Here is a 12,852-nt window from a genome sequence, read left to right on the forward strand (position 1 = left end):
GAGCCACGACCCAAACGCATGAATATGCGACACCAGCAATTTTTATTTTTATTATTATTATTATCTACGTAACTGAAGGCGAACGAGCCACTCGGGGTCGCGTTGCCGCCGAACGCGACCAAAAACGCGTTTGGTAATTCGCCGCGCGGCCGGAGCCTCGCGGGCCACCGTCCGTGACGTCACCGGAGCGGCACCTGACCGGAGGGGAGTCACATGACTCGACTGCGTTGCGAGTCGTGTGCGGCGGACGCCTCGTCCAGCGAGCTACTGTGTTTGTGGGTATTTTTTTTGCTTTACGGCTCCCCCACAAAACGCACCGCGACGATTTAAGTCTCGTTGGTTCGCCGTAGTCGTTCGCGTTGCATGATTTTTCTTTTACTGCAGAAATACGTGGGAAACCTGTGAAACTCGCCGTCGTAATGATCGTGTCCCTTTTTTAAAAAAACGCAGGTGACCGCCTTAAACATGAAACTCGTGATCCTGGACGATTACGAACAGGCCAGCGAATGGGCTGCCAAGTATATCAGGAACAAAATAATCAAGTTCCTACCAAGTGAAGATAAATATTTTACACTGGGGCTCCCTACTGGTTAAGTATAATTAATATTAGTTTTTTTTTATCGCGAACGTGCATTTTCCAATGAAGGAATCCGTCCTGATTTTCATCGTGTGGAACTTTCTGAATCCCCGTGACTAGGGAGCACCCCCCTCGGCTGCTACAGAAAGCTGATTGAGTACCACCAGGCCGGAGATCTCTCCTTCAAATATGTGAAAACGTTCAACATGGACGAGTATGTTGGTAAGTTGTGCTTGTGGTGTTGTGTTCAGAAACGCATGGCGACTAGAACTGTGTGATTCATGACTCACCCGGATCCATTAAACAACTCACGAGTCATGAATCAGACGTCTTCATTGAACCGAATCGTTTCAGTCCTAGCTACGTAAATTGCGCCACATAAATACAATCACTAAAACATCAATTACTACCTTAAAAGTTGCATAACGTACCTCCGGACTTAAAAACCTGCGATTCTACAAGCTTCCTGCTAAATTGAATCGCTCACAGACGGGTTAGTGCTCCTAACCCGACTCATTTTCTACCGCAGCAGAAAACATGTAGCCGAATCTGAATCGCTCAAACGAGCAGCTTTATTTTGAAAGTGATTCGTTCTCATCTCAAGTCTTTTTTTTTTTTTTACTTCACTTTAAAAGACATTTCAAACACTTCAGTTGACCCACAGCTGTCAATCTGGCAATACTGACTCAAGCGACTCACGCACCCGGATCAGTTTAGTGAGTGACTCGGAGGGAACCGAATCCTTAAAAACGGATCCGAGCGTTACTCTAACGGCGACACTCTTTCTGCCGGTTCCCCTTGTCCCACAGGGCTCCCCAGTGGCCACCCAGAGAGCTACCACTCGTACATGTGGAACAACTTCTTCAAGTTCGTTGACATCCAGCCGCAGAACGCCCACATCCTGAATGGGAACGCGTCGGACCTGCAAGCAGAATGCGACTCTTTTGAGAAAAAAATCGCTGATGCCGGGGGAATTGACCTTTTTGTTGGAGGTCGGTTATTGTCATTGGTTTTATTGCTGTTCTTCTCCAAAGCAGGAAGAAAGAGGAACGTGCTTAAACATAGACTACATATAATAAGGGTGTTGCAGTATAAACTATTTAGCCCGTGTGAAAGTTTTTGACAAAAGTTAATAACTCTGAAATAGTTGAGAGATTCCATAAAAGCATAAAAAACAAGCAATAATCCTGATTTAAAAATTGAAAGGGATAATAATGTTGATATGTAGAGATGTGCTAGAAGAACTGGGGGTTGGGAACTGGGGGTCCCAAGCAGAAGTCTACAGATTGAATTGCCGCTCGGAGTCCCTTTCAGAGTTTCATGAAAACAAGGAAGTTCTGCAATTAATGCAGAACGGACCTGTTGTAAGTGTGGAAATTATGAAGAGCGCTGAGCTCGTCACCCTCTTCATCGTAAACCCTCCCACAGGCATCGGACCAGACGGACACATCGCCTTCAACGAGCCCGGCTCCAGCCTGGTCTCCAGGACGCGAGTCAAGACCCTGGCCAAGGACACGATCGTGGCCAATGCCAGATTCTTTGGAAACGACCTGTCCAAGGTTCCCACCATGACACTGACCGTTGGCGTGGGTACAGTGATGGACGCTAGAGAGGTTCGATGTTCTTTTCTTGCATAAGGAAAATTTAAGGAAATGGGGTATTCTATTCTAGAAAGGCTGAAAGTTTTTTTTTTTTTTAATCTCTCTCTCTCTCTCTCTCTCTCTCTCTCTCTCTCTCTCTCTCTCTCTCTCTCTCTCTCTCTCTCTCTCTCTCTCTCTCTCTCTCTATATATATATATATATATATATATATATATATATATATATATATATATAAAATCTCCCTTGTATCACAGGTGATGATTTTGATCACGGGGGCACACAAAGCCTTTGCCCTGTACAAAGCTATAGAGGAGGGGGTGAACCACATGTGGACGGTGTCTGCTTTCCAGCAGCACCCCCACACCGTCTTTGTGTGTGATGAGGACGCCACGCTGGAGCTCAGGGTCAAAACTGTGAAGTACTTCAAAGGTGAGGCGAAGCGGTCGCCATTGCGACGCCCAGTGCGCGCAGCGAAACGTGTCCTCCGCATTTAACCGCCGCCCTCGGTGAGCCGCGGGCAGCCCTGTTTCCTCAGTCCGATTCCTGACCTGCTACAGAGCTCCAGTGGGTAAACTGTCAGGTGAAGAGTGCGGTGCCATATGCATGGTTTTCTATATTAAGAAACTGTTTATCATCTCTTTAGTTTCAGACTGTCATAAAAAAAAAAAAAGACAAAAAAATCCAGTTATTCAATGTGGGAAACTGTGTCGTGATCCATTTTTTTGCCATATCACCCAGCCCTAGATGTTTTTTTTTTTTTGGCTAAAATGTCCTCTCTCTCCTTAATTAAGGCTTGATGCACGTCCACAATCAGCTGGTGGACCCGCTGCACAGCATGAAGGACCACAAAGACTGAAGACCAAGGCGTAGCTTTGTCAAACGCACCAGGTTCCAGTCGGCTGTAGCGCACAACGGTGACCAAGCACAACGTCCAAGAGAACGAAGACCCCCCCCCCCACTAGAACATGCTAATCTTCTCCAGGCAGCCGTTCAGTTCTGGTCTGGTCCTAAAATCCAGTCCCAGTTCTTCATTCTTAAGGGAATTGAATGGAACAATTTTGCACTTTAGGACGAGGGTCCAAAGAACAAGTCCTGTCAAGCATTTCCGATCTCTGTTACCAAAACTGTTTTTTGACCACCCGTCTGTAATACCTCCATCATCAAAACGCAGAACTCCGCCTCCAAATAGCCGTTCAGCACTCCATAAATCTGCCCTTGCCCACTGTCATCTTAACTGACGGGCTTGCCAAGGGTACCTGTTACACTCCACCCTGGAACTGTGATTGCAGTACACACAGATTAGGCACCGTTAACCACGCTTTCTCCTTTGGTGCCACGCCCTTTAAGGGTCTCAGTACATTTCTCATTTTTTTTATTTTCAATGTATAGTTCAGCATGTTCATAGCTAAATGAATGTATATGCAGACAGGAACTGTCTGTTATTGGCGTTTCGTGTTCAGATCACCCGTTACATTTCCATGCACAGTTCTATCGGTCTGTTTACCGAATAGAGGTGATAATAAATAAAAAGAAAGTACAAGTATTTTCTTACGGTTCTTAAATTTGAGTATCTTTGCTCACTTTACAACCAGCCTGGATTAAAAAAATCTTTGTCATGGATGCTCATTGTCTAGTGAGTCCAGCGCCCCCTGCTGGCTGGCTGCAGTAAGACTTTCCGCACGTGTTTCGATGAGAATGGAAAAGACCCACGGGGCCCGTGTTTATGGCCAATATGGGAACAAACACCAATCCGTTGGTGTACTGATGCGAACAAGTAGCTCAAACACAACCCAACGCCTCCATAGTACCAGATTTGCTACGTACGGTAATAAGCAGATGCAATTTCTTTCAACACAAGGTGCATTTTTATTCACTTGTCCTTGCGTTTTAAAACGTTTATAAAGGCGTCTTTGGGAACATCCACATTCCCGATCCGACGCATCTTCTTCTTGCCCTCTGCTTGTTTCTTGAGAAGCTTCATCTTCCGTGTTACGTCTCCTCCATACTGGCAAGCAAGAGATAAATATATTTTAGCCATGGATTCCATTTTTACGTAAGCAGCTTTAGTTATGAATGCTTTAAAATGACTTACACATTTTGCAAGTACGTTCTTTCTGTACGCTTTTATCCTGCAACAGAAAATGTCCTTTTTCTTATTTTATTCTAAATAAATGCGTTAAATGTTTTAAATGAATTGCAGCGGTTAACACGTCATAATAAATAACCGCCGTTTTAGTGTCTGCCATGCAGGGAGCACAGGAGCGGCAACAACTCGTCGTTTATTGCTTCTGCCACTTAACCCGTGATAAAGGCACCTGATTGGACAATGCATTAAAGTTGGGGAAAATTGCATACGCTGATTTGACCGACTGGCCGGTGCTTATTTCCCCACACTAGATTTAAATGTTACAGTGAAAAAAAATGAATTGGGATTAATCATGATTAATACTGACAAACTGCACACTTAAATAGCCGTATTTTATATATTTTTTATATACATTAACAGAAAAGACCGAATGCTCCTTAACTTACGTTTCTCTGGCAATGATTTTGCTCCCGATGGCAGCTTGTACTGCAATCTCAAACATCTGCCTGGGTATGGAGTCTTTCAGCCTTTCACACATGAACTTGCCAGTGCTGTACGCCCGGTCCCTGTAAATACAAGCCCCCCGCCGCTTCACATACACATTGCTGTGATCGCCACAGAACAGCACAGGCATACATGCACCAGGCCCACCAGCCCTGTCATCTGCATGTGGGACGGACCTGGAGGTACAGGACGGAACGCTCTTCGTCTGGATAGTTGCTAAATGTGTCATCGTGCAGACAACCAAAGCAGATTTCAAATCAAACCCTAACAGAACATTTACCAGACGCCCTTATCCAGAGCGAGTTACAGGGACAGTCCCCCCCTGGAGACACTCAGGGTTAAGTGTCTTGCTCAGGGACACAATGGTAGTAAGTGGGGTTTGAACCTGGGTCTTCTGGTTCATAGGCGAGTTTGTTACCTGCTAGGCTACTACCACCCGGATGTTTATTCAGTACGTGAATGTTGATTCTACTCCATACTTGTGAACGATGGTGGTGAGCTCCTCCACTGGCCTCCCATTCAGCAGAAAGTCCATCTTAATCAGATCTGCTGGCTGGTACCCTGCGTCCTCGTAGTCAAAACTACGAATGGACAAAAAAAAATGAGCGGTTCTCAAAACCCTGTTCTGTTGGACCAGACGCGTTTGGGGTTCCAGCTCATATGAAATAAGTTACCTGGCGTAGCCCGAGGACAAGGACTTGAGCTGGTCGTAGAAGTCCACAACAACCTCGTTGAGGGGAAAGAGGTACTTCATCATGACCCTCTGGTCATCGATGTACACCATGTTCTTCTGAACGGCTCTGCGGTTCTTCAGAGGAGCGTCTGATTAGTTCACGCTCTTGTTATAGTTGAACTATTTCACAATTTGTAAGTGGGTGAGAGCAGATTTGTGTTCTGCATGAAAGTTTACCAGGCAGAGGTTCATAATTTTGCTGGTGAAGTCGTCTGGCGCAATGATGGTGCCCAGAACCATTGGCTCCAGATACTCAGACACCTGGGACTTATCAGGGAACTGCGCCGGGTTCACAATGGTGATCATCTCTTCCCCGTGTTCCTGTTAAACAGCATTGTTCATGATTCCCTGACTTCTTCTGCGTGTGGCCCTGATAAATGGCCCGTTAGTAGAAGTGGAGTACCTTCATGAGCTTAGCAGAGCACAGAACCGCTTTATAGGGCACCGTGGGTGACGTCACGATGACAGAGGCGTTGTACTCCTGCTCCAAGCGCTGGTTAAACACCTCCATGTGCAGCAGGCCCAGGAAGCCCAGTCTGAGGAAAATCACAATAATCATCATGGGGAATATGTCATTTTATAAAAATGTAAGACTTTTCAGGACCACGGCCACTACCAACACATGTTCTGGTTTGTTCCGAACACTATTACCTCCACCCGGCGCCCAGGGCCAAGCTGCTGTCTCTCTGCACGGTGACACTCGAGTCGTTTAGGGTCAGCTTCTCGACAGCGCTGCGTAGGCCGCTGTACTCGGACTGGTCCATTGGGTACATCCCTGCACAGGGTTCAAACGACTCAGAACTTTCCAAACCAACAAATAAAAGCAAAAACTGAGTGACATACAAAGTTTCATGCAGATCTGTGATGTTTTTGGGCCGTATGAAAGTGAAGTGATTGTCATTGTGATACACTTCAGCACAGCACACGGTGTGGCACCTTGGCAGCCCGGGATTCGAACCGGCAACCTTCTGATTAAGCGGCCCCGTAATTAGAAGGCTGCCGGTTCGAATCCTGATCCGCCAAGGTGCCACTGAGCAAAGCACCGTCCCCACACGCTGCTCCCGGGGTGCCTGTCATGGCTGCCCACTGCTCACTCAGGGTGATGGGTTAAATGCAGAGGACAAATTTCACTGTGTGCACCATGTGCTGTGCTGCTGTGTGTCACAAGTGACAATCACTTCACTTTTTAAATAGGTCAAGGGCCCGTTGTTAATAGTAATTAATCCAAAGAAACTATTCTCCTTACCAGCAAACACCATGGCTTTGGCCGGCTTGAACCCTGGCAGAGCCTCGACCGGCTTGTTCTGGTGATAAAGGGTGTCTCCAACCTGAGCTTCCTTCACCTCCTTCATTCCGGCTACGACATAACCCACCTGACCTGCATACCTGCGTACGGTTACAAAGGAACACAGTCAATGCGTATTTAAATAAGATCGAATGCTTCTAAATAAGTACGTGAAAGCTCACAGTCTGTCCCTAGGATGCTCGTCCGGGGTCAGGATCCCCAACTCGTTCACCTCGTACGTTTTGCCCAGGTGTGCAGACACGATTTTGTCCCCTTTGGCAACCTGGCCACCAAACAGAGCGATGTTGGCCACCACCCCCCTGTAGTGGTCAAACGTCGAGTCGAACACCAGGGCCCTGAAGGCGTCGGCCTTACTGACTGCTGGGCTGGGTTCAAAACAAGAGAAAAAAAACAGATAATTCCTGGACATGATGTTTCTGCAATTCTCCAAAATAACTAGAAATAACTAGAAAACGTTGCTGGACGTTTTTATGTCATATGGCAAAAGAAATTAACCAGGAAAGGAGGAGCATAGTGCTTCAACACAGTCCACTTCAGCCAATCAGGGCAAAGCTCTGTGTTTCATTCTACTACTACACGTCACTATGGCAGAGAAGTCTCAAATGACCGAAAGGAATGTTCTGCATTGGTATTTGTTTCCGATTAAAAGAAAGTACTGTACAGTATCATCTATTATTATTAACAGTATCAGAATTGATCAGAACATGCACTTCAGAGGGCTATATAAACGTGTATACTAATTTACTTGCTTGGATGTTAAAGTTCTTTAACAAAGTTCTACAGCGATGATGAGGAACCAAGAACTCACTGTGGGATCCTCTTCACCACTTCCTGAAGAACCTGGTCGACGTTTGTGCCCAGTTTGGCTGAAATCTGAAAGAGAATCAGTTCAAATCAGTGAATAAAAAGCACCCATCAGGATAAAATGGGCTCTTGCAGTCCATCTCCACCAAATGGTGCCAGACCAAAGCCAGAAAGATAATGAAAGACCTCAATCATCTCAACAATGGACTCTGGACTCTTTCGCTCCATTAAGGTCAACATGAATGAGAAAGAGCTTCTTCCTTCAGGCCATTTGTACCGCCCCAATAACTTTCACCACCATATAACATCTAATGTATTCTGTACATGTTCCTGCAGCATATTCTCATTTCATTCGGTTTTACTTGTGTTTCCCTTCTATACATCTGTACTTATTCAGGCACTTCACTGCATCTGTTATTTGTATGATAAAGTTTTCAGTAAAATAAATAAATAAATAGATAGATAGATAGATAAATAAATAAAATGTACTCACTCTGATGCATTCCTCCCTCGGGATATCAAACACCTTTTCAATCTGGGATTCCACTCGCTCTGGATCAGCATTTTTCAAGTCAATCTACAGAACAGAAAGAAACAAAATTATACAGAGACAAAACATTATACAAATGATCCCCCAACATCACATGCTGCAATGAAAATAAATCTCGAGATTCAAGAGAGATTTACTGTCAGTACAACAGTATACACAGTTACAGTGTATTGAAATACTGCTTCACACAGACCCCCCCATAGTGCAATTGTGTGGGTGTGTGTATGTATGTATGTATGTATGTATGTATGTACAATACAGGCCAAAAGTTTGGACGCACCTTCTCATTCAGTGTGTTTTCTTTATTTTCATGACCATTTACTTTGGTAGATTCTCACTGAAGGCATCAAAACTATGAATGAACACATATGGAGTTCTGTACTTATCAAAAAAAGGTGAAATAAGTGAAAACATGTTTTATATTCTAGTTTCTTTGCTCTGGTTACTGCTTTGCACACTCTTGGCATTCTCTCGATGAGCTTCAAGAGGTCGTCACCTGAAATGCTTCTCCAACAGTCTTGAAGGAGTTCCCAGAGGTGTTTATCACCTGTTGGTCCAGCTCACCCCAAACCATCTGGATTGGGTTCAGGTCCGGTGACTGTGGAGGTCAGGTCTCCACTTTTTGTTAAGTACATAACTCCACATGTGTTCATTCATAGTTTTGATGCCTTCAGTGAGAATCTACCAACGTAAATGGTCATGAAAATAAAGAAAACACATTGAATGAGAATGTGTCCAAACTTTTGGCCTGTACTGTATATATGTACATTACACATGAATTTACGAACAATTTTTTTTATACTGACAATTAAATACCTGCAAATATACTGCAACATGTTCTGTACACTGAACAAGGACAAACAGGTGCAAGATGCTTGAATGCTTGTGCAGTGGACTGGTTCAAGTATATGTGGGATATTTCAAACAGGACACACAAGACAGGAAAAACATGTGCAAAATGAGCAGAATGTTAGGGTGTGCTTAAGGCTGGAAGTGTATTGTTGTTCAGTTTAAAAGACCAGTTTGTGGAGAAGAAGCTCTTGCAGTGTCTGGTAGGAGGGAAAACGTGGCATGTGAGGCGTGGTGAGAGTCCTTTGCCAAGTTGCAAGCTTGATGGATTAGATGTTTCTCATAGAGCATCTCCTAAACTTTTAGGTCAATATTATTACCTTGTTTATTACTGGAATGATGGTAAGTTGGGCTTCAAAAGCCAGGTAAAAATTTGCCACAGTCTGAGCTTGAATTCCCTTTAAAACATAAAGGAGGGATTACTAGAACACACACGCGAGTGCAAAACGTTTTTCACTCTTAACACACTAAGACAACACACAGTCTTTTACAACCATGTACACTATAAAATTAACTTTGAGGATATAATACAAGGATATTTGTCATGGAGCGAAAGACTAGTCACAGGTGCAGGTTTGTGAAATTATTGAACAAAATGCATACGATTGTAATGTCTATAGGTTTTACCTTAGACACTCCAGGTTTTGTGATTAAAATGCATAATTGCTAAATATGATTAAAATGCTAATTAATTTCCCCCCTCCTTTTATGAGCTTTTTACCACATAAGCATACAAAATATGAAAGTATAGCGAACACACCAGCTAAAGGACGACAGCAGTATCCCAGGCCTTACCTGATTTGCATCAACGACCAGAAGAACTCCTTGACAAGCAGAAATGGACCGAGACACTTCGTAACTAAAATCAACATGACCCTGAACGAGAACAATGTAAAGAGTTTACATTCATGCACAGGTTTTCAGCTTCGGTCATCAGGTGGACACGGCCTTCGAGCCGCTCCGCCCAGAAACGCACCGGCGTGTCGATGAGGTTGAGGAGGTACGTCTGGCCCCGGTGTCTGTAGAACAGGGAGGCGGTTTGGGCCTTCACCGTGATGCCCCTCTCTCTCTCCACTTGCAGCTTGTCCAGGACCTGCTTGTTGCGATCTGTCTTCACGATGGCCCCTGTCAGAAAAGCGCCGCCGTTTCACACACGCAAAAAAATCGATGGCTTACACTGTTACATCAGTCATATTAATGCAATTTTGAAGAAACTGAAACTTTATATTATGATTACGGCATTTATCATACGCCCTTATCCAGAACGCCTTACTGTCAGTAGTTACAGGGACAGTCCCCCCCTGGAGACACTCAGGGTTAAGTGTCTTGCTCAGGGACACAATGGTAGTAAGTGGGATTTGAACCTGGGACTTTGTGGTCATCTGATTCATCTAGGCCCCTACCCCCCTACACAGAACAACCGATGAATGTGTTCAGGCCGAACAAATGTCACGTAGGCCACAAGCAGAGAAAAACAAAGTGGACATGAATAAACGAAGCTGTATTTGCCTTCGGCTCCACAATGCATGGTGCTCTTTACAGACAGCTCGGTATCCATGTCTTGCAGCCTTACCTGTAATCTCCAAAAGCCTGTCGGCCAAGGTACTTTTCCCATGATCAATATGTGCAATGATGCTAAAATTCCTGATCTTGTCTACAGCAAATTCGCATATGTCCATGCCATTCTGTAAAACCGGAGAAAAGAAACAATATATATAATATATAAAATTCAAAATAGGTTTATAGCTGTTTTGTCAGTCCGCTCCATTGCTATAAACAGTCAACATTTAGAGCATTTATCAGACGCCCTTATACAGAGCGACTTACAATCAGTAGTTACAGGGACAGTCCCCCCTGGAGCAAGTGGGATTTGAACCTGGGTCTTCTGGTTCATGGGCGAGTGTGTTACCCACTAGGCTACTACCACCCCTACCATTATAATCAATATCTAAATATCGACATCTATATTTTATTTTGTTGCAAAGTTACTTATTTATTCAGTTGAAAACGAGAAATTTGACATTTGTATGGAGGTCGTAACCTGATTTTCTGTTTACCTTCTCTGGGCTGGAACTGACGTTCCTGTGGACCCGGGTGAAAACGGGTGTGTTCTTCACACGGTCATGTCTGATGGGGGTGTGGGTCGTGCCAAATCCTCGACCCCTCCGTCTGCTTTTAAATATCCTGAAATCAACGAGGCGACGAATTAGGGGTGACAATTGCCCTTGAGATGTCACAATCGACAGATGCATCGTTTGCTGAATGTCCCGTGTTGATTCGCGGTTTTGACTTCTGACATTTAGCCAACAGAAAATTCACGCTGTCATATTAATTGAATACAAATGCCATATAAAGCGCAGCGTTAACTAATTTAAACACTGTTAGGGAAAACCCGCACGACAATCCTAGGCGCAGCCATCTTGGATGTACAGGGCATTCTGGGAAATGTATTTTGTTTTTAGGCGAGTTGAGCCCTAGAGAGTCCAATTACACTTCCAACAATACTAACAATTCAGGTTAGATAAAATCAAACATTCCCTTTTTTATTTCATTTCAGCAATAATTTATGGCATAATTAAGGCCTTTAAAGTCGATTTAATATCAATATGCAAATGAATTCGTTTTTTCTAATTCTGTAATTTCCCATCATACAATATAAAACAGCATTCTGGGAAGCACATTTTAAAAGTATTCTGTAGTTTGTGTTTGTTATGCACACTCTTAAACTGTCTTAAGAACCAACATCACAACCGTTTCCAAGACACAGTTCGTTAAAACATCAAATAGATTTACAGAAACAGGTAACTGTTTTAATATTCTCAATATACCGTTATTTTATTGTATTTATATCCTTGCACATCTACAAGGTAGGGGCAGATTTCGTGCCACCAGAGGGCCTGCTTCACATCGGACCTTTTTTTAACGTTTAACATCCACGAGGTGTCACCACGCGCGCGAGCAAGCCGTGGAAGCCTGCCACCACACGGTTTCCATGGCAACGTGGCAGCCCACTCACACTAAATTGGTCCTCCGAACGCGGCTCAGATGAGCAGCTAAACGAAATACCCGCGTCCTGATTTGATGTTTGACTGTTGAAGGCTGGCATCTGCGCCCATCGCCCGGGCAATTGCCAGGCAACAGCCACAAAGGCACACTTATTACTCACCTTGGTATCTTCTGAGCAGACATCTGAAAATGCTCGTCAAGGTGTTCTTCATTCAAGGCGTCAGGATAGCTCACAGAAATTCAGTTAATGTCTCAGGTATAATGTTTAATCCTGATTAGATCGATATTAGATAGATAGATCCTGATTAGACTGCAGGAACACTCAGGAATTAGGGGAGCACAGGCCACAGTAACCCCGCATGGCATGGATGAATGGACGTGAAACCCTGAGCATGAACCATGAGGCTTGTGCCTACAAGTGAGATTGCAGCACAGATTTCAGAGTAAAGGCCGTTCCTTCATTCATATGTGAGAAGGCCGCCGTGGTCCTACAAAGACCCCCGAAAAAAGGGCGGGGGAATACGTAAAGCAATAAATAAATGGATAAAACCGATTACCCCCTCCAGATATGTTCTTTGTCTCCATTTGGCCGCGCCACTCGGCAGAGATAGAATTGGAAGGACACCATGTGCAAACAGAAAGGAAGATTGCCCCGGCGCCGTGTACCTCCACTTACGGCAGACGAAGAGCAAATCAGATTTCCCCAGCGAGACGGTGGCCTGCACTTTCAAAGAACTTGCAGCTGGTTCCCACAGATCTTCCCATCAGCCTCGCTGGCAAGAATTCTTGTTGCGAGGCAGCAGGACTGACTTAGAACCTCCAGATTTAAACTGGTC

The 12,852-nt window shown here is 44.5% G+C and overlaps 2 protein-coding genes across 2 annotated transcripts; one reads left to right on the forward strand and one right to left on the reverse strand.

Moving 5' to 3' along the window:
* The first annotated feature begins 198 nt into the window (after positions 1 to 198).
* On the forward strand, positions 199 to 3,721 carry gnpda2 (glucosamine-6-phosphate deaminase 2). Its single transcript, XM_028960688.1, has 7 exons — positions 199 to 275; positions 451 to 589; positions 698 to 799; positions 1,387 to 1,569; positions 2,006 to 2,190; positions 2,433 to 2,607; positions 2,970 to 3,721. The coding sequence occupies exons 2-7, from the start codon at positions 466 to 468 to the stop codon at positions 3,032 to 3,034; spliced, it is 834 nt and encodes a 277-aa protein (XP_028816521.1). The 5' UTR covers positions 199 to 275; positions 451 to 465; the 3' UTR covers positions 3,035 to 3,721.
* A 305-nt stretch (positions 3,722 to 4,026) lies between these two features.
* On the reverse strand, positions 4,027 to 11,435 carry guf1 (GTP binding elongation factor GUF1). Its single transcript, XM_028960687.1, has 17 exons — positions 11,068 to 11,435; positions 10,584 to 10,695; positions 9,987 to 10,135; positions 9,806 to 9,886; positions 9,331 to 9,408; positions 8,105 to 8,188; positions 7,616 to 7,680; positions 6,969 to 7,172; positions 6,748 to 6,887; positions 6,153 to 6,276; positions 5,905 to 6,037; positions 5,679 to 5,822; positions 5,443 to 5,576; positions 5,248 to 5,349; positions 4,711 to 4,830; positions 4,271 to 4,307; positions 4,027 to 4,183 (listed from the first exon to the last, which is right to left on the reverse strand). Exons 1-17 carry the CDS (start codon positions 11,260 to 11,262, stop codon positions 4,049 to 4,051), a joined length of 2,037 nt encoding a protein of 678 aa, XP_028816520.1. The 5' UTR covers positions 11,263 to 11,435; the 3' UTR covers positions 4,027 to 4,048.
* Positions 11,436 to 12,852: the final 1,417 nt, after the last annotated feature.

The sequence above is a fragment of the Denticeps clupeoides genome, chromosome 18, assembly GCF_900700375.1.
Source record: "Denticeps clupeoides chromosome 18, fDenClu1.1, whole genome shotgun sequence".
In the NCBI taxonomy this organism is placed as follows: domain Eukaryota; kingdom Metazoa; phylum Chordata; class Actinopteri; order Clupeiformes; family Denticipitidae; genus Denticeps; species Denticeps clupeoides.